This window comes from Tupaia chinensis, unplaced genomic scaffold, assembly GCF_000334495.1.
Source record: "Tupaia chinensis unplaced genomic scaffold, TupChi_1.0 Scaffold144952_1, whole genome shotgun sequence".
NCBI lineage: Eukaryota > Metazoa > Chordata > Mammalia > Scandentia > Tupaiidae > Tupaia > Tupaia belangeri.
In genome coordinates this window covers 338,047-359,094 of record NW_006204812.1, presented here as the reverse complement: position 1 = coordinate 359,094, position 21,048 = coordinate 338,047, and the positions used below count along the sequence as shown (strand labels likewise).

The following is a 21,048-nucleotide window of genomic DNA, read 5'->3' as shown; positions in this document are numbered from 1 at the left end:
AAAAAAAAAAAAAAAAAGACAGTTCTGTGGATCGGCAGGTGGTGTGGTGGTATAGAAGTTCTAGACTCCCACGTGGCCAACTGAGGTTTGAGTCTCGGACCTGGTGACTTGTCCTTTCTCTCTCTCTCTCTCTCGCCTTTCTCTGGTCAAGTTCAAAAATAATGATAATGATAAATAAAGTTAAATAAAATAATTCTTTAAAAAAAAATGACAATTCTGGGATTGGCCTCATAGCACAGTGGTTAAGCTCTGTGCATTGGAAACTAGATCCTACATGGCCCACAATCCTAGCTGCTATAGCTTCAAAGACCTGTCAAGCATGTATGTGTGCATATGTGTGTGCCTAAATCCTGATGAGATGGAGAAGTAGAGGAAAAATAATTGCTACATGACCACATCTCATCAGAAGTTGCTCTCTCGGGACCAGCTGATGATGTAATGGTTATGTCACTGGAATCCCACGTAGTCGACTGCAGTTCGAGTCCCAGACCTGGTGGCCTAAAACTCACATGGGCACATGTGCATGCATTCTCAAAATCCCAAGAGGAGAATGAAGGAGAAGGGATTATGGCATGGCCATCCCCCCCCCCGGTGGCGGGGGGGCAATGATTTCTCACTTCCTGTCTGTGTCTCTCTGTCTCTCCAGCAAGTGCACACACCCTATAGCAAAACTCTCTTAAAAAAAATAATAAATTAAAAATTAAAAGGAATGAAGGTACTCACTCTTACTCTCTCTCTCTCTGGTGTGTGCATATGGCATTTGGTCATTAAGGAAAAAAAAGACAATTATGGGGCTGGCTCTATGGTACAGGAATAACACTCTGTTCAAGAGAACTAGGATCCCACATGGCGACCACAATTTAAATCGTCAGCCCAGTCAGCCTGAAATATATCAGGCACATGTGCAAGCACCCAGGATCCAGTGGGCTACAGTACTGGAGAAAGGGGATTGCAATGTGGCCACACCATGTGGAAAGTGCTCATTTTTCTCTCTTACTCACACATGCATGTATACATGCTCTCCTACAAATAGAGATTTCTTTTTTTCCCTATAGGGCACATGCACTCACCAGAGAGAGAGAAGGAAAGTAAGAAATCACTCCTCAGGGGGATGGCCATACCACAATCCCTTCTCTTCTATTCTCCTCTTGGGGGATTTTAGGCACACATGCACAAGCATTCAGAGTTATTTTTCAAGCTGCTGGGTTCAGGACTCAACCAAGCAGTTGGACATGTGGGACCCAATGCCTTAACTCCATGCCACCTGCTGGCCCAAGAAAAAAAAAATGAACAGTAATTGTGTAGCCATGTCATAAATGCATGTGTCAAAATATAAAAATGCTAATGTTACAATGTTTTTTTAAGAATTATTTTATTTAACTTTATTTCTTTATTTACTTTTTTAATTTGACCAGAGAGGGACAGAGTAAGAGAGGGAAAGTGAAAAAGTAAGCTGCCAGGTTCGGAACTTGAACCATGGTGGGCCATGTAGGATGCGCCCTTAACCACCATGCCACTTGCTGGCCCCAAATGTTACAATGTTAAAGGGGGGAAAAAACAATCATCTATGTTTAATGTGGTGGCTACTGCTAAGAAAATGAGGCATAAGAAAACAACCACACTCCACATCTGATGAATGTAAGCAAGGCTAAGTCCTTTGCCATCAAGGAATATTCTTCTCATTTACAGGTTTGCTCCACATTAAAATAATGACCTCTTTAAAAAAGATTCTGCAGGGGCTGGTAGGTGGTTAAGGGCTCTGGACTCCCACATGGCTGACTGCAGTCCGAATCCCAGACCTGGCGACTTGCTTTCTCACTTTCTCTCTCTCTGGTCAAATTAATAATTAATTAATTAAGTGAAATTTAAAAACTATTTAAAAAATTCTGCAATGCTGTCATGATTTCACATTTTAGTGCAAGAGGCATGTATGAGGTTGTTCATTTTTTGCAGTTATTACATAAGAGCTCTTCAAAAATTTCATGAAAAACGTATATTGTAAAAAAGACTATGGAGTCAGTCTGTGGTGTGGTGGTTAAGGTAGCTTGATCTGACATAGGTGACTACGTGGTTTGAGTCCCATACCTGGCAGATTGCAAAACACACTGGTTGTGTATGTATGTGTGCTCAAAATTCTGAAAGGAGGGAAATGGAGGAGAAGGAATTGTGATATGACCATGCCCCATGGGAGGAGCTTTCTCACTTTCCCTCTCTCTCTCTCTTTGTCCCTCTCTCTAGTGAACATACACGACCTCTACAAATAAATAAATAAATACTATGTATGGATTTTAAAATTTTCTATACCGAAATGAATTCATACTTTAATTCTGTTTCTCCACAAATTCTTTGAAACCTCCCTGTGTACTACATTGTAACACTTTTCTAGATTTTTCATGTGTACATTTAATTTTTCTAGGAAGATTGTAGATTATATGTTCCCTAAAGGCAGAACCCATATTTTCCATTAGTTTTGGCACTGGGTATACAGTAAACAATTAACAATACTTGTTAACTATCTAGTGAGTCACTGAACGGTTGGAACACCTTGTTTTCATTACTAGTGGAAGGTGCAACATAGACAGTAGAGGAAAAGGGGTGTCAGGTAGAGTCAGTTACTGAATGTAACATACCATGTAGCATTTCAATGAGAGAGAGGCCGAAAGTCTGCTGAACTGTACTGAGTCTTAGTTTCCCATCACAGAGAAGCACCGCTCTCTTGTCAACAGGACCTATATAATAAGGTTTCTTCAGATAAAAAACAAAAGTTGTTAAAACTGATTGCAAAAGCAATGGAATTAACATTCTTAATAATAGAAAATGGTGGGGCCAGCAGGTGGCATGGTAGTTAAGAATGCTGGACACCTACATGGCTGCCCACAGTTCCAGTCCCAGACCTGGTAGCTTGCTTTCTCACTTTCCCTTTCTCTGTCTTGCTTTTGCTTTGTCCCTCTCTCATCAAATTTAAAATGAGTAATAAAAGTTAAATAATTTTTTTATTATTTATTTTATTTTATTTATTCATTCATTTATTTTAATTTGATCAGAGAGAGATAGAGAGAGAGAAAGAGAGAGAAAGCAAGCTGCCAGGTCCAGGATTTGAACTGTGGTCAGCCATGTGGGAGTGTCCAGCACCTTAACCACCATGCCACCTGCTGGTCCCTAAAAGTTAAATAATTCTTTTTTTAAAAAAAAGAATATGCAAAAGTCTTAAAATTCTTATCTAAAAATAACACTATCAACTAGAATTTAATTATTTGTTTGTTTGTTTGTTTGAAGGTTCTTGCCACTGGACATGGTGCTTACCTGAGAGAGAGACAGTGAGAGAGAAAATGAGAACTCACCCCCCCCCCAGGGGAGATGGCCCATAGCAATCCCTTCTCCATTCTCCTTTTGGGACTTTGGGTCTGCACACACAGGTGCCTGGTGTGATTTTCAAGTCACCAGGTCCAGGACTCAAACGGTGGTCAGCCATGTGGAAGTCCAGCACTCCAATCACTATGCCACCTTCTGGCCCCCAGGTTTTAGTTTTAAATAAGGAGCTCTTTGTTGCATTATTTAAGACAACTAAAGGATCAGAACAAAACACAACCCCAATTTTACTTTTCTTTTTGTGCTACTCTTTTGTACTACTTAACCTCAGGGTTAAGTCTAACACTAGGGGGGTCCAGCAGGTGTTGTGGTAGTTAAGGTGCTGGATTCCCACATGACCTATCATGGTTAGAGTCAAGGACCCTGTGGCTAGAAAATCACACCAGGTGCCTGTGCAGACATGCCCAAAATCCCCACAGAAGGGAAAAGGGATTTCTAAATGTCCATCCTCCCTGGGGGGTAATTTTTCACTTTCTCTCTCTCTCTGTTTCTTGTTCAGCAAGTGCCCATGTCTTATGGTTTAAAAAAATCCAAACTATTATAGATTTCATATTTAAAAAAAAAATTGCTAGACAATGGATGCACTCATCCAAAGAGAGAAAGAAGGAAAGTGAAAAATCACCTTCCATGGAGATGGTCAAGCAGTAATCCCTTCTCTATTTCCCTACTTTGGGAATTTGTGGTACACATGCACATGTACCCTGCATGTTTTTCTAGCCACCAGGGCCAGGACTCAAACCATGCAGTGAACCATGTTGGATCCAGCTCCCTTAATTACCAAGCCACAAGCTGACCCAAGATGGATTTTTTTTTTTTTTGAGAGGTTTTTGCTATAGGGCCTGGGCACTTGCCTGAAAGACAGAGAGCGGCAGAAAGAGAGAGAGACAGAAAGCAAGAAATCACCCCCTGGGGAGGATGGCCACGCTGCAATCCCTTCGCCTCCATCCTCCTCTCAGGATCTTGGGCACGCACGCACATGCGCCCGGCATGAATTTAAGCCATCAGGTCCAGGACTCAAACCATGCAGTGAACCATGTTGGATCCAGCTCCCTTAATTACCAAGCCACAAGCTGACCCAAGATGGATTTTTTTTTTTTTGAGAGGTTTTTGCTATAGGGCCTGGGCACTTGCCTGAAAGACAGAGAGCGGCAGAAAGAGAGAGAGACAGAAAGCAAGAAATCACCCCCTGGGGAGGATGGCCACGCTGCAATCCCTTCGCCTCCATCCTCCTCTCAGGATCTTGGGCACGCACGCACACGCACCCGGCGTGAGTTTTAAGCCGCCGGGTCCGGGACACGAACCACGGTCGACTACGTGGGAGTCCAGCGACATAGCCATTACGCTAACTGCTGGTTCCCTCCAAGAGGCATTTTTAATAATGTTGCTAACACAATCAATAATCTCTTAGAAAAAGGAAGTGAACCATACATAAAACAAACATTAAAGATGAAAAACATAAATGTGAAAATAAAAATAATAATATATTCTGAAGGAAATCATCATAATTGCATGTGTGTTCATTTCTTTTTTTCAAAAAAGAATTTTATAACTATTATTATTATTATTTTAGAGAAGTTTTTGCTATAGGTCATGTGCACTTGCCAGAAAGACAGAGAAAACAGAAAGAAAGAAATCACCCCCCAGGGAGGATGGCCACTCCGCAACCCCTTCTCCTCCATTCTCCTCTCAGGATCTTGGGCATGCATGCACACATGCCCAGTGTGAGTTTCAAGCCACCAAGTCTGGGACTCGAACCACGGTCAACTACATGGGAACCCAATGACCCAGCCATTATGCCAACTTCTGGTCCCACTATTATTATTTTTTAAAGAATTACTTTATTTAACTTTATTTTGACCAGAGAAGGGCAGAGTGAAAGAGAGAGGGAAAGTAAGAAAGTAAGCCGCCAGGTCTAGGACTCAGACCACTTGTTGGCCATGTGGGAATCTAGCACCCTTAATCGCCATACCACCTGCTGGTCCTTATTATTATTTTTTTTAAATTTTATCATAGAGACACAGAGAAAGAGAAAGAGAGAGAAAGTGAGAAAGCAAGCCACCACGTCCAGGATTTGACCCATGGATGGCCATGTAAGAGTCCAGCACCTTAACCACCACACCACCTGCCAGCTCCCATGCGTGTTCATTTCTATATTATAAAAAAAATTCTTATAAATTGTGACCCAGAGATAGGGTCCAGCAGATGGTATAATAGTTACGTCACTGAACTCCCATGTAGTCAACCATGGTTTGAGTCCCAGACCAGGCAGCTTAAAACTCATGCCAGGTGTGTATGCATGCAGACCCAAAAATCCCGAGACAAGAATGAAGGAGAAAGGATTGTGGTATGGCCATCCCCCCTGGGGGATGATTTCTCGCTTTCTTTCTCTCTGGTGAGCACATGCACCCTATAGCAATAATCTCTCTTTAAGGAAAAAAAACATGTGACCCTGTGGCCATAAGCAATTCACATTCAATTAACAAAAACACATGAAACCTACTCAAATTCACTAATAAAAGAAATATAGGGACCAGCAGATGGCGTAATTGTTACGTTGCTGAACTCCAACATAATTGACCAGGCTTTGAGTCCTGGACCCAGTGGCTTGAAACTCACGCTGGGTGTGTATGCTTGGATGCCCAAGATCCCAAGAGGAGAATGGAGTAGAAGGGACTGTGGTGTGTCCATCAGTGGTGGGTGATTTATATTTCCCTGTCTCTCTGTCTCACTCCATCTCTCTGGCAAGCGCATACACCCTATAGCAAAAATTTCTATCTGAAAAAGAAAGAAAAGAAAAGAAAAGAAAAACAATACAGGGCCAGCCCTATGGCCTGGTGGCCAGGGAGCTGGAATACACATGGCTGACAGCTTGGTTCAAATACTGGACCTGCGGTTTGAGAAACAAACCAGGTGTGTGTGCATGTATACCCAAAATCCAGCAAGGATTGAAAAATGGAAAAGGGATTGTGGTGTGGCCATGCTCCATTGAGGGGTGCTTTCTGTCTGTCTCTGTCTCTCTCCGGTGAGCATACACACTCTCTAGCAAACTAACAACAAAAAACATGGGGCCAGTCCATGGTATGGGGTTAAGGCAGCTAGATCCCACATGGCCTACTGCAAGATTCAAGCGTCAGACCTGATGACATGAGAAACACACTGGGCACATGTGTGTGCATGCCCAAAATCCTGAAAGTTTTAGGGGGGAAAGAGAGAGGAGAAAGGATTGTGGCATGACCATTTTCCACAAGGGTGCTTTGTCACTTTCCCTTTCTCTGAGAAGCACATGTGCCCTCTAGCAAAATATATATACATATAAAGGAAATACAACTTAATAAAAGTGAAATAACACTTCACACTGAACAGACTGGAGAGATACGAGGAAAAGAATAGGCTCATATTTTATTGGAACAAGTATGATGAGCGATTGCTAAGCAGAAAATTTTGAAAGGTGATCTGGCAAGTCCTGGACCCAGGAGCTTAAAAACTCACACCAGGGGACCAGCAGTTGGCGTAATGGCTATGTCACTGGATTCCAATGTAGTCGGCCACAGTTCGAGTCCTGGACCCGGTGACTTAAACTCATGCACCAGGCGTGTGTGCATGCATGCCTGTGATCTCGAGGGGAGAATGGAGGAGAAGCAACTGTGGTGTGGCCATCCCCCCTGGGGGGTAATTTCTCACTTTCTATCTCTCTCTGTTTCTCTGGTGAGTGCACTCGTCCTATAGCAAAAATCTCTTAAAAAGAGAGAGAGAGAGAGAAAGACATATACTCTTTAAATTTGTACTACCACTTCTGGAAACAATCCAATAGAAATAAAGGTACTAATAAAAAAAATGGATACATGTAAAAATAATGTTGCAAGACTTATACAAATTGCTAAGTACTGAAAATCAAGGTAGTGTTGATCAACAAGGGAATGGCTAGAAAGACAGCAAGGAGTAACCACATGATCCTGTTTTGTAAAATTGCAACAAACTACCCAAAGCAAATCTATCTATGTGTACAAAGATCTGTTAAGACTATACAAGCATGGTGAATAATATGGAAGGACTTACATTAAGCTGTTGGTTAAAATGGGTTATGGGGAGAATGGGATATAGCCACATTTGAGGTGGAAGGAAAGTGACCATGACAAAAACATGTATAGGGGTCAGTCAGAGGTAGTGGTTAAGGGTCTGGTTGCCAGCCTGGTCTAAGTCCCAGAACCCACAGCTTAAAACTTCTTCACAATCTAAATGATGTATAGCAATTTAATGTATGACTAATAATAAAAAAGAATTATAAAATAAAAAAAAATGCCAGACACATGTGCATACATGCCCCCCCAAAAAAAAAAAAGTACTGAGAGGAGAATGGAGGAGAGGGATCAAGGCACAGCCATCTCCCATGGGAGGTGCTTTCTCATTCCCCTGCTCCTCACCCCATCTCTCTCCAGCAAGCACGTGCACTCTATGTCAAATTAAAAAAAGAAAAATTTTTCCTGGGCCAGCCAATTAAGGTGGCTGGATTCCCAAATGGGCGACTACATGGTCCCAAATCCAGTGGCTTGAAAAACACACCATGCACATGTACATGAGTGCCTAAAATCTTGAAAGGAGAAATAGAGAAGGGACTGTGGCATGACCATCTCCCGTGGGGAAGTTGCTTTCTCACTTTCTCTCTCTCTCTCTCTCTCTCTCTCTCTCTCTCTCCCCCTCCCTCCTCCCTCCCTCTTCCCCCCTGAACCCTCCCAAGCAACTACTAGAGCCTGCTAGCAAATTTTAAAATATTTTTTCTTATGAGACCAGCAGATGGCATAATGACTATGTTGCTGGACTCCCATGTAGTTGACCACAGTTCAAGTCCCAGACCCGGTGGCTTAAACTCACACTGGGCACATGTACATGCATGCCCAAGATCCCAAGAGGATAATGGAGGAGAAGGGATTGTGGTATGGCCATCCCCCCTGGTGGGGTGATTTCTCACTTTCTGTTTCTGTGTTTCTTGCAAGCATACATGCCCTATGGCAAAAACTTCTCCAAAAAATTGTATTTCTTAAATATAAATCACCAAGAAGAATGTAGTAATGAGGCTGCAGGTGGGTGGTGGTTGACGTGCTGGACTCTCACATGGTCCCCACAGTTCGAGTCTTGGACCAGACAGCTTTCTCCCTTTCCCTTTCTCTCTCTCAGTCTCTCTCCAGTCAAATTAAAAAAAAATATTAACAAATAGAGTTAAATAAGTAATTTTAAAAAATTAAGTCATTCATATTTTTCATGCCATACCCATGATAAAGTCATGGTGTACACTGGTATATGTGTCCATCTGGTTGGCAAGTTAACATCCAACCAATTAGCAACTTGCCTATAACAAGCCAGTTCAGTGAAGTTCAATTATAGCACCACCTTCCTCATCAACACATGTTCTTGCAGTACTAACTGGCTATAAGAACTATTTTTTTAAGTTGAGTTTAGTTTCTTTCTTTCATGACAGAGAGAAAGAGAGAGAAAGAGATGCCCTTGACAGAATCTCCCACACAGAATTTTCTCCAGGCTCCCAGCCAGCCAGAACCATAGGCATACACAGTGTTCGGGTTGATCTAGGATCTGAACCCGAGCCTCCCATTTGGCTCCACAATAGTACACCAGCACCCTAATGCCTGTACCACCCAGCTAGGGCTGCAAGAGCTTTTATATAGGGTGGTAGCTCCTCAAAGGAGAAGTTACCTGATAAATGATGTGAACATAAGGCAGATCTTGAGAGAGTGGATATGCTGGAGAGAACTTCTTCTCATTATGTAGAAAGTCTGTGAGTTCAGAAAGACGTTGTTGCATTTCGATCAGGTTTTTGGATAAAATTTCCAGTTCCTTAGAAAGCTGGTAAGTTTCCTTTTCCCCTTGTAAGTTCCTTCTTTGAGGCAAATGAGGAGGTTCCATTGTGCTGGTGTCATCTGGTGTTCTGAACTCTGTTGCCCAGACCCAGCCAGGCTTATGAAGTATTTCTGTTGCAGTGGAACCATCACAGCTACTAGATGGAGGACTTTTGATTTCTTTAATCATGGTTCTTCCAGGCCTTTCATTCTGACTACCGGTGTTAGCTGTTAACAAGAACCCTTTGTTTTGGTGACAAAAATCTGGGGAAAAACTTTTAGGTAACTTTTTTCTATTCATTTTGTTTAAAAGAACACTGAAGGGAGGGTAGGCACTTTGGCTTTCATCCAACATTATTGAAGATTCTTCTTCCAACATTACTTCTCTCACAATCAAGCGGATGACATACTGCTCAGTCTCTGAAGAAGGAAGAAATGCTGTATCTGCAGACTTTTGTTTTCCCACTAAAATTAATAATAATTTGTCTGTCAAGAAACATATGCCTTTCGGTCTTTCACTACTCTCTAACTGAATCTGTTGTATGTTTGGCATAGAAGATGGAAAGACAGAATAGATCAAAATGCTATTACAAGTATTGGAAGCCACTGCCACTACCTGGGCTTTAAGGTTAAATGCTATTAGATCAGGAACCAGAATGCCTGGAATGGTGACTTTTTTGGTCGTGGTAACTGCTTTCTTAAAGGTCACAAGGACCAAATGAGAAGAATCCTGGCCAGTTCCTGTCAAGTAGTCCTTTTTTCTTAGACAAATAAGAGAACTACCCTCAGACTTCTGTCGATTGAAATGTATGTGAGTTAGATCCAGCGGATCTGAATAGTAAGAAGAAACGGGAGGAGAAACTGATTCTTCAGAATTTGTTTCGGAAGTAATTGCCCCCTTATCCACAGAAGGTAGCTCATCAATAATTGGTAAAGTACATGGACAAGTATCTTCACCATTGAGGGGATTATCAAAGGTTTCAGATTCATTTAAACCACAAATCTTAGCTAGTGGAAGCTCTGTGGCTATGGCAACCTGTGAGTCCACAGTGGCTCGGATGGCACTGATGGAGCTGACCACATCAAACACTGGGCAAAAGGAGCACCTGTGCAGGGCCTTCTGAGCACTGTCCCAGATATAAGAGTGCAGGCTGCTGCCTACTGCCACCACCAGCCTCTGGCCATCCTGAGTCCAAGATGCACAGTGAATGCGGTACTGAGCATTGATGTCCACTTTTACCTGAGAACTGTCACGGTGTACATTAGGGAAAACAGAGACATTCTGTGCAGTCAGCACAGCCAGGATAGCATTTTTTGGGTGCCACACACAGCCCTGGGGAAGGACAGAGAGTGATTCTCTAATCTCACAGGTCTGAGACATCAGCCATTTGCTTGTTTCCGTAGTGCTGAGACACATCTGCCATACAGTGACATGCTTCTTGTGCTGGACAGCAAGCAGAGCAGGTGTGTCAGCTGTACCAGGGGGCGCCCAGGACAGGGCACAGACGTGTTCAAACTGTCCAATGACTTTGGAGTCCCCAAACTGGGCCTCTCCGCTGTGAAGCTGTAAATCAGTCAACACTACCTGACTCCCATCAGTCCAGGCCAGGCCATGAGTTGGGTGTATTGCTTGATACAATATATTTAGTCCAGTCCTGAGCAGTTTCCCTTTTCCCAACTCCATACTTTCTCACAAAAGTTATCTGAAATGATTAAGAAGGAAAGTGACACCATGAGGAAATAATCAGACAAGTACTGAACGTTGGACATTTTATAAGACAGCTGGTCTAGACCCTTCATAGTGAGAGGATCAGAAGACAAGAGGAATGTTAGAAAGTAAGAGACGGTCAGCAGGTGGCATAGTGATTACGACAGTGGACTCTCACATGGCCGATTGACCAGGTGGCTTGAAACATATACTAGGCGTGTGTACCCAAAATCCTGAGAGAATGGAGAAGGGACTGCAGTGTGGCTATCCTCCCTGGGGAGTGATTTCTCACTTTCTATCTCTCTGTCTCTCTAGTGACTGCACACATTCTATAGCAAAAATCTCTCAAAAAAAAAAAAAGAAAGAAAGAAAGGAAATTAAGAGACAACTGAGTCAGCAATAGCAAATGCAATGTATAAACTTTGATGAAATCTGGAAGAAATAAAGTCTACCAAAAATAAGATATCTTTAGGTCTGGCCACGGTGGCACTAACAGTAAGGTGCCACTCTGTAGTGCTGGAGACACATGGACCATGGTTTAGATTCCAAGTCATCCTGAAGCACACAGGGTGTGGGTGTATACACCCATTATCCTGGCTGGCTAGAAGGATTGCAGGGTGAGTATCATGGCGTGATCCCCACCAAAGGTACCTGTTTCTCTCTCTCGTGTAAGAAATTCACACACACAAAAAATCTTGGGCTAGATAGTGGTGAGGTAGTTAAGGAGACTGGATTCCATATGGTCAATTTTGTGGATGGAGTCTCAGACCTGGAGGCTTGAAAAACACTCTGAGTGTGTGTGCCTGTGTGACCAAAGTCCCAAAAGAAGAAATGAAGGAGAAAGGATTGTGATGTGACCATCCCCCATAGGAGTGCTTTCTCATCCCCCGTGAACAGTCTCTTACTGGCAAAGTACCTGTGCCCTCTAGCAAATTAAAAAAAGAAATTTTAGAAATGGAGAAACTTGAATACAGAATGGATATTAGAAGGTATTATGGAATGGGACCAGCAGCTGGTGTAATGGCTATGTCACTGGACACCCATGTAGTCGACTGCGGTTCAAGTCCTGAACCCAGTGGCTTAAACTCACACCAGGCATATTTGCGTGCGTGCCCAAGATCCCGAGAGAAGAATGGAGAAGGGACTGCGGCATGGCCATCCCCCCAGGGGGGTGATTTCTTGCTTTCTGTCTCTCTGTCTCTCTCTGTCTTCCTGGCAAGCGCACATGCCCTATAGCAAAAACTTCTCAAAAAAAAAAAAATTAAAAGCATTGCTAATTAAAACTACAAAAACATAATGGAAATTATGTGTCATGTTTTTTCTTTCAAAGAAAAGATTTCAAAAGTCAGATTTCTTGGGTACTTGAAACAGAAACTGCTCTACCTAACTTGTGGAAAAATAAAAGGCTCAAGAACCAAGCTCAGAGACAGAAAGTAAAATGGCGGTTGCCAGGGCTGGGAGGGAGAAAACAGAGCATTGTTTAATAGGGCATTATTGTTATACAAGATGAAAAGAACTGTGGAGATGGCTAGTTGTACAATATTGTAAATGTATTTAATGCCACCGAACTGTACACTTAAAAACGGCAGTTGGGGGAACGAGCAGTTAGCGTAATGGCTATGTCGCTGGACTCCCACGTAGTCGACCGCGGTTCGCGTCCCGGACCCGGTGGCTTAAAACTCACGCCGGGCGCGTGTGCGTGCGTGCCCAAGATCCCGAGAGGAGAATGGAGGAGAAGGGATTGCGGAGTGACCATCCCCCCTGGGGGGTGATTTCTCGCTTTCTGTCTCTATGTCTCTCTCTCTGTCTGTCTGGCGAGCGCACGCGCCCTACAGTGAAAATCTCTCCAAAAAACCAAACAAACAAACAAACAAACAAAAAAACGGCAGTTGGACTGGAGGTTAAGGCAACTAGACTCCCACATGGCTGACCACAGTTTGAGTCCTAGACCTGGCAGCTTGCTTTCTCACTTTCTTTTTCTCTCTCTGTCTCTCTCTGGTCAACCTCAATAATAATAATAATAATAATAATAATGAAAATAAAAAATAAAATAATTTTTAATGGCTAAATATATAGCACTGGCCCCACAGCACAGCAGTTAAGCACTGTACAAATTCACATGGCTGACCAGAGTTTGAATCCTGTCACAGTGGCAACACAGCTGGCACACACATTGTATGCCCAAAATCCTCAAGGGAATTGGAAGGAAAAGGACTGCAGCATGACAAGACCCCTTTTAGGGATGCTCCCTGCCCACATCTTGTGCACACACATGCCCTCTGGCATTAAAAAAAAAAAAAAAAAAAGAAAGGGTAAGACAAATTTTATGTCATGTGTGTTTTTTATAATTATTTACTTTTATCATTATTATTATTTTAATTTGATCAGAGAGAGAGAGAGAGAGAGAGAAAATGAGAAAGCAAACTGCCAGGTCCAGGACTCGAACTGCAGTCAGTCGTATGGGAGTCCAGTGCTTCAACCACCACACCACCTGCCAGCCCCATGTTATGTGTATTTTATAAGAAAAAATTAGGGACTGGTTCCATGGCCTGGTGGTTAAGGCAGCTGGAATCGACAAGTCAGTCCTGCTAACACCATCCTGAATCAGAACATCCCAAATATAGGTCACCTCCTATTTTCCCTATCCTCCCTATACTCCATCCTGTACAAGACCAATCTTAGAATGTCACCCTTTTTTAAATTTGTCAGAGGATGCATGCTGCCAAAGAGAGAATAGGGTACAAGGGGAGCATTTCCCAATGGAGCATGGTCCCTCTTCCCCCATTGCTCCATCCTGTCAGGATTTGGGGCGTGCCCACACATATGCACACATTTGCACACGCCCATATACCCAGTGTGTTTTTCAAGCTGCTGGGGCCAGGATTCAAACTTAGCAGTTGGGGACAAACAGATAGCATAATGGTTACTTTGCTGGGCTCCCACATAGTCAACTACGGTTCAAGTCCGGACCTGGTGCCTTAAAACTCATGCCAGGTGAGTGGGCGTGCATGTATGCCCAAGATCCCAAGAGGAGAATGGAGAAGAAGGGACTGCAGCGTCGCCATGCCCATGGGGGGGGGGGGTGATTTTCTTGCTTTCTGTCTCTCCAGCCAGTACATGTGCCCTATAACAAAAATCTCTCCTAAAAAATTTTTTTAGTACATAATTTATTAGCTTAAAAATAATGAGTTTGGGACCAGCAGATGGTATAACGGTTACATCACTGGACTCCCACATAGTTGATCATAGTTTGAGTCATGGACCAGGCAGCTCAAAACTCACGCCAGGTACGTGTGCACGTGTGTCCAAAATCCTGAGAGGAGAATGGAGAAGGGATTGCAGTGTGGTCGTCCCCCAGGGCGGGGGGAGAAGGGGGCTGATTTCCCGCTTTCTATCTCTATCTCTCTCTGTCTCTCCAGTGAGCACACATGCCCTATAGAAAAAAATCTCTCTTAAAAAAAAAAAAGGAACCAGCAGATGATGTAATGGTTATGTTGCTGCACTCGCATGTCGACTACAGTTCAAGTCCCAAACCCAGTAGCTTAAAACTCACACCAGGGGGACCAGCAGTTAGCATAATGGCTGTCACTGGACTCCCACGTAGTCGACCGTGGTTCGCATCCCAGACCTGCTAGCTTAAAACTCAAGCCGGGCGTGAGTGCGTGTGTGCCCAAGATCCTGAGAGGAGAATGGAGGAGAAGGGATTGCAGCATGGCCATCCCCCCTGGGGGGTGATTTCTCGCTTTCTGTCTCTCTGTTTCTCTCTGTCTGTCTGGTGAGCACACGCGCAAAAACCTCTCAAAAAACAAACAAACAAACAAAAAAAACCTCACACCAGGCACATGCATATGGATGCCCAAAATCCCCAGAGGACAATGGAGAAGGGATTGCAGCATGGTCATCCTCCTGGGGCGGTGATTTCTCACTTTCTGTCTGTCTCTGCTTCTCCAGTGACTACATGCACCCGGTTTATAGCAAAACTCTCTCTAAAAAAAAATCCAACAAAACGAAACAAAAGCAAAACAAAACAAAATGATGAGGTTACCTACTTCTAATAGTCACATTGTCCAAGAGAGTAGTTACTAGTCACATATGCTACTGGACTTAACTGTCTCTCCAGCCTTATTTCCTATTTCTTTCTACATTCATAGTTTTAATGTTTGGCACATTCAAAACACTTTGGCAAATGAGTTGAATTAAAAGCCAATTTTAAATACTATTTCCTCAGAAAGGCCTTTCTTAATTGAACAACTAAAAGTGATTCTTTCTGGGGGCCAGCAGGTGGCATGGTGGTTAAGGTGCAGGATACCACATAGCTGACTGTACCGTTCAACACTAGGACCTGGCAGCTTGAAAATCATACCAGGAACATGTGTGCATGCCCAAAATGATGAGAGGAGAATAGAGAAAGGACCACGGCATTGCCATCCCCCCCAAGAGGTGATTTCTCACTTTCAATCTCTTTGGCAAGTGCATGTATCCTATAGCCAAAAAAATAAAAAATAAATAAATAGGTTCTTTCCTCTTTATGAACTCCTATAGCCTTTACAGTTTAACTATTCATGTGACCTCTTCACTTCATTACCTGGAATCATTAGTTACTTTTTAATTTATTATATCTTGTCTTCCCAGTTACTGAACAAAGTCCTTGAAAGCAGGAACTGGATATGACTTGCTTGCTCCTACCACACTAAACAAACACTGACAAGTATTTTGGGATGGATAGTTCTGTAATGATTCATGAGTTTCCACTTGGGTCATGATACTATCAACAATTATACAAGGGACTTCAAAAACTTCATGAAAACTGGGATTAAAGTATGAGTTTAGGGACCAGCAGATGGTGTTAATGGTTACTTTGCTAGACTCCCATGTAGTTGATCATGGTTTGAGTCTCAGACCCAGCGGCTTAAAACTCATACCAGGTGTTTGTGCATGCATGGCCATAATCCCAAGAGGAGAATGGAAGAGGAGGGATTGGAGCATGACCATCCCCCAAGGGGATGATGTCTCACTTTATGTCTCTCTGTCTCTGTCTCTCCAGTAAGTACAAGTATCCTACAGCAAAAATCTCTCTCTCTCAAAAAAAAAAGTATGAGTTTATTTGGTAAATAAAACTTTGAAATCTATAATATGCTTTTCCATAAACTTTTTAAAGACTCCTCCTGTTGGTTACATTTTTTGCTGCTTTAAACCTTTAAAACATTTTGTAAATAAATTCCTTTTGAGCTGTATTTTTTTTAAATTTACTTATCATAATCTTGTTTATATTACACTGAATCACATATAACTTTACAGTGTATTACATTTCTTTCCTTTGAGCTGTATTTGAAAATATTTCCTAAGGTCATTAGATAACTCAGCTTAAGAAATGACCAAATCAGGACCAGCAATTGGTGTAATGACTATGTCGCTGGACTCCCATGTAGTTGACTGAGGTTCGAGTCCCAGACCCAGTGGCTTAAACTCATGCCTGGTGGGTATGTGTGTGTGCCCAAGATCCAGAGAGGAGAATGGAGGAGAAGGGATTGCGGTGTGGCCGTCCACCCTGGGGGGTGACTTCTCGCTTTCTGTCTCTCTGTCTCTCTGTCTTTCTGGCGAGTGAGCGCATGCAACCTATAGCAAAAACCTCTCCAAAAAAAAATAAAAAAAGAAATGACCAAATCAATGGACAATAAGTACTACAAGTTGGAGAGTGTTAGAGTAGGCGCTGGACAATTCAGCCTTTTGAAGGCTGAAATCCAATCCAAATATTACACAGGGTATTGAAAAAGACAATGGGGAACCAGCAGTTAGCGTAATGGCTATGTTGCTGGACTCCCACGTAGTCAACCGCGGTTCGTGTCCCGGACCCGGTGGCTTAAAACTCACGCCGGGCGCGTGTGCGTGCGTGCCCAAGATCCCGAGAGGAGAATGGAGGAGAAGAGATTGCGGCGTGACCATCCCCCCTGGGGGGTGATTTCTCGCTTTCTGTCTCTATGTCTCTCTCTGTCTGTCTGGCGAGCACACACGCCCTACAGTGAAAATCTCTCCAAAAAAAAAAAAGAAAAAAAGACAATGGAAAATGCATATTATGGAAAAACTATGAGGCCAGCTGGTAGCCTGGTTAAGGCAGTTGGATCCCACAAGGCCAACTGTGCAGTTTCAACCCAGACCCACTGGACTGAAAAATATGTTGGGTAAGAATGGAGGGTAGCAGATGGCACAGTGGTTACGTCACTGGACTCCCACATGGCTGACTGTAGTTCAGGTCCCAGACCCAGTGGCTTTAAAAATATGCTAGGCATATGTCCGTGTATGCCCAAGATCCCTGGAGGAGAATAGAGAACAGACTGCAGCGTGATCATCCCCTGGGGCATGATTTCTCACTTTCCCGCTCACTGTCTTCATCTCTCTTTCTGGTGTGTGCATGGACCCTATGGCAAAAACCTCCTTAAAAAGAAAGTAAATCTGTTGGGAGCATGTGCATGCATATCCAAAATCTCAAAAGGACAAAATGGAAGAGAATAGATTGTGACATGGCCATCACCCATGGAAGGAGTTGCTTGCTCACTTACCCCCTACATTTCTGTCATGCTCTGGTGAGAAATATGCCCTCTGGCAAATTAATTTAAAAAAAAGAAAGAAAAGAAAAAACTACACGTGAATTTAAAATCTTTTTACATGAAAATAAACTCTGATTCTATTTTTTGTAAACTTTTTTTTTTTGGAGAAGTTTTTGCTATAGGGTGCATGTGCTCACCAGGAAGACAGAGAGAGACAGAGACAGAAAGCGACAATCCCTCTCCTGCACTCTCCTCTTGGGATCTTGGGCATACACGCACATGTGCCCGGCATGAGTTTAAGCCACCAGGTCCGGGACTCAAACCATGGTCGACTACATGGGAATCCAGCGACATAGCCATTACGCTAACTACTGGTCCCTGTAAACTTTTCTTTTACGAGAGAGATATTTTTGCTATAGGGTGCATGTACTCGCCAGAGACACAGAGAAAGATAGAGAGACAGAAAGCAAAAATTTCCCCCCACCCCCCAGGGAGGATAACCACGCAGCAATCCCTTTTCCTCCATTCTCCTCTCAGGATTTTGGGCAAACAAGCACACAAGTCCAGTATGAGTTTTAAGCCGCCAGGTCTGGGACTCAAACCACGGTCGACTACATGGGAGCCCAGCAACATAACTGTTATGTCATCTGCTGGTCCCATTTTTTGTAAACTTTTGAAATTTCCTTGTATATAAAGTCAGTAATTAGAGTTTAAGGTATAATATTTGGATAAGTTGTAATATATGTATATTCACATTAAAATATAGACAAGCATTTATTCTTTAACTTAGAGCAAAAAAAATGCCTCAGATACATTACATTTTTTTGAGAGAGTTTTTTGCTATAGAGCGTGTGCCTCACCAGAGAGACAGAGCGAGACAGAGAGACAGAAATCAAGAAATCATCTCATCCTCCCCTCCTGCCCCGGCCAGGGTGATGGCCACACCACAATCCTTTCTCCTCCACTCTCCTCTCAGGACTTTGAACACACACACACGTGCCTGGTGTGAGTTTGAAGTCACTGGGTCTGGGATTGGAACCACAGTGGACTATGTGGAAGTCCAGCAATGTAACCATTATGCCATTTGCTGGTTCCCAAGATACATTACATGTTGAAATTCATCACTTAATATATAAATGTAAATTAATGACTCTAAGGATAAAAGGTTGCAATAGGGCCATCCAGTAGCATAGTGGTTAAGGCAGCTGGATCCCACATGGTTGTCTGCAGAGTTCAAATCCCAGACACACAGACTTCAAAAACATGCCAAGTGAGTGTGTGTGTGACCAAAATTCTAAAAGGAAAATGGAGGAGAAAGGATTGAGGCATGCCCATCCTCCTACGGAGTGCTTTCTAACTTTTCCTCTTTCTCTCTCTCTGGGAAGCACATGTGCCCTATAAAAGAAAAAAAAAAAAAAAAGGAAAAAAAAAAAAGAGAGAAAGTTGCAATAACAAAAAACTGTGAAAGACTTATTTTAGTACAAAAACAAATAGACCTTTCATAGTTGACTTTTGCGAAATAGACCAGAAGTCCAGGCCCAGGGCTTACTTGGGGGAACCAGATTCCATATGGCTAATCACACAATTAAGAGTACTGGGGACCAGAAGTTGGCATAACGGCTATGTGGCTGGACTTCCAAGCAGTCAACCATGGTTCCAGTCCCGGACCCGGTGGCTTAAACTCATGCCAGGCATGTGTGCGTGTGTGCCCAAAATCCTGAGAGGAGAATGGAGGAGAAGGGATTGTAGCATGGCCATCCCCCCTGGGGGGTGATTTTTCGCTTTCTGTCTCTCTGTCTCTCTCTGTCTTTCTGGTGAGTGCACATGCGCTATAGCAAAAACCTCTCAAAAAAAAGAAAAAAAGTACTGGACAGGCTTGAAAAACATGGCAAGTGCTTATGTACATAGGTTAAAAGTCCTTACAGGGTGGGGCTGGCAGGTAGTGTAGTGTTTAAGGGCACTAGACTCCCACACGGCCAACCACAGTTCAGTCCTGGACCTGGTAGCCTGCTTTCTCACTTTCCCCTTCTCTGTCTCTCACTCTGTCCCGGTCAAATTTAATTTAAATAAATAAATAAATAAAGTTAAATAAAATAATTATTTTTTAAAATTATAAAGTGATGTTTAATCTTATTAGCTATAAAAGAAATATCTAAACTTGTGGTGCTATTTCTTCATCATTCACCTTGACCTATTCCAGTGGCCTCCATTCCAATCTCTTCTCCCAAACAGCTCCCACTAAACCACCAGTGCAATTCCTATCACTGAGTCCAACAGACATTTTCAGCCCTATTTTTACTGAATAGTAAATGTCAAAAACAGAACTTGAGAAGTTCAGAATCTAAAGTCAAAGATATTGTTCTCTACCTGACTGCCTGGCGATTTGTGTTTAACTTATCTGTAAATTATTTCTCATACCTCCTTGCTAGCTTCATCCTTGCTCTTAGGATCTCTTACTAAGAAGGAATGGTCTGTTATGCTTCTGTACATAATGTTCGATTAAGTGGTTCTGCAGTGGCTTGCTAAATGGAGAGGTAAGTCTCCTGTCATCACTAATGAAGAAAACTGCAATCTCTAGCCCACCAATTGTATGTACATTTTCCCCTAGTATCTACTTATGCTTTTTTAAAAGACTTTTTATCAATAAATAATGCATGATACATTTTACTGGGCAGAGAAAATTCTTAATGGACCAAGAGTATCAAAGGCAATTTGTTGGGGTTGTTAGAAAAGTCATGACTCATTTCTGCATAGAAAAATGTGTCATAACTTTTCAGACAATCCAATATATGACATATTTTAGGCCACCCATTTCAGCTTAATGTCACTGAGACTGTGTGGCCAGGGCTAGGGTAGCACAAGATAAGGATTTGTGATCAGACAAAATCAAACATAAGTTAGTCGAGGTTTTTAGATGAATAAATTTTAATATTTTCATCTTTAGCAACAAGAAGAAATCAGTCGCATTTTTCTAAAAAATCTAACAATAATTACAAAAAATCTCCTCCATTCCTTTCTATTTCTATGCTAGTCCAGGTCTTGATAATCTCTATTTTTTTTAATTCAGGGCAGAACAAGGAGAGGGCCCCTTTGATACCATCTCTTCTTTCCAACAAAGCCTGAACACTATATCTTGCTGGGTAGAATTATAGTTGGAAAAAAACCCCACAATTTTGATCATTTCCTCTCCTGCTCAAAAGCCTTTGACGAATGTCCATAATCTGTAGTAAATAAAGTTCTTTCAAAAGGTCTTAGTAAAACTAGGATTGTATACTGTTTGATATTAGTATACCTCTCCACTGTTACCGCTCTGATCTTACTTGTTAGTTTCAGATTTCTTCCATAGGGCATGTGCATTCACTGAAGAGAAACGGTGGGCAGTAAAGTGGGAAACCACCCCTCCCACAGTGGAGACAATGACACAATCTCTTCTCCTCCATTCTCCTCCTGAGATCTTGGGCGCACACACACTCATGAGCCCTGTGTGATTTTCAAGCTACCAGGTTCAGGGCTTGAACCATAGTCAGCCATGTCAAAGTCCAGTGTTTTAACCACCACCCCACCTGATAACCCCTCT

At 42.6% G+C, this 21,048-nt stretch overlaps 1 protein-coding gene across 2 annotated transcripts in view; it reads right to left on the bottom strand.

Annotated features, from left to right (window-relative positions):
* The window catches only part of WDCP (WD repeat and coiled coil containing), a 29,245-nt gene that overhangs the window by 2,115 nt on the left and 6,082 nt on the right, over nt 1–21,048 (bottom strand). Inside the window, exons 2-3 of one of the 2 annotated variants that reach the window (XM_006167655.3) lie at nt 9,076–10,921; nt 2,631–2,745 (exon numbers count right to left, since the gene is read on the bottom strand). In XM_006167655.3, coding sequence (XP_006167717.1) covers nt 2,631–2,745; nt 9,076–10,902 — 1,942 coding nt within the window. In that variant the 5' untranslated portion in view covers nt 10,903–10,921. The remainder of the gene's footprint in view (nt 1–2,630; nt 2,746–9,075; nt 10,922–21,048) is intronic. The other variant, XM_006167656.2, reaches the window with a different exon arrangement.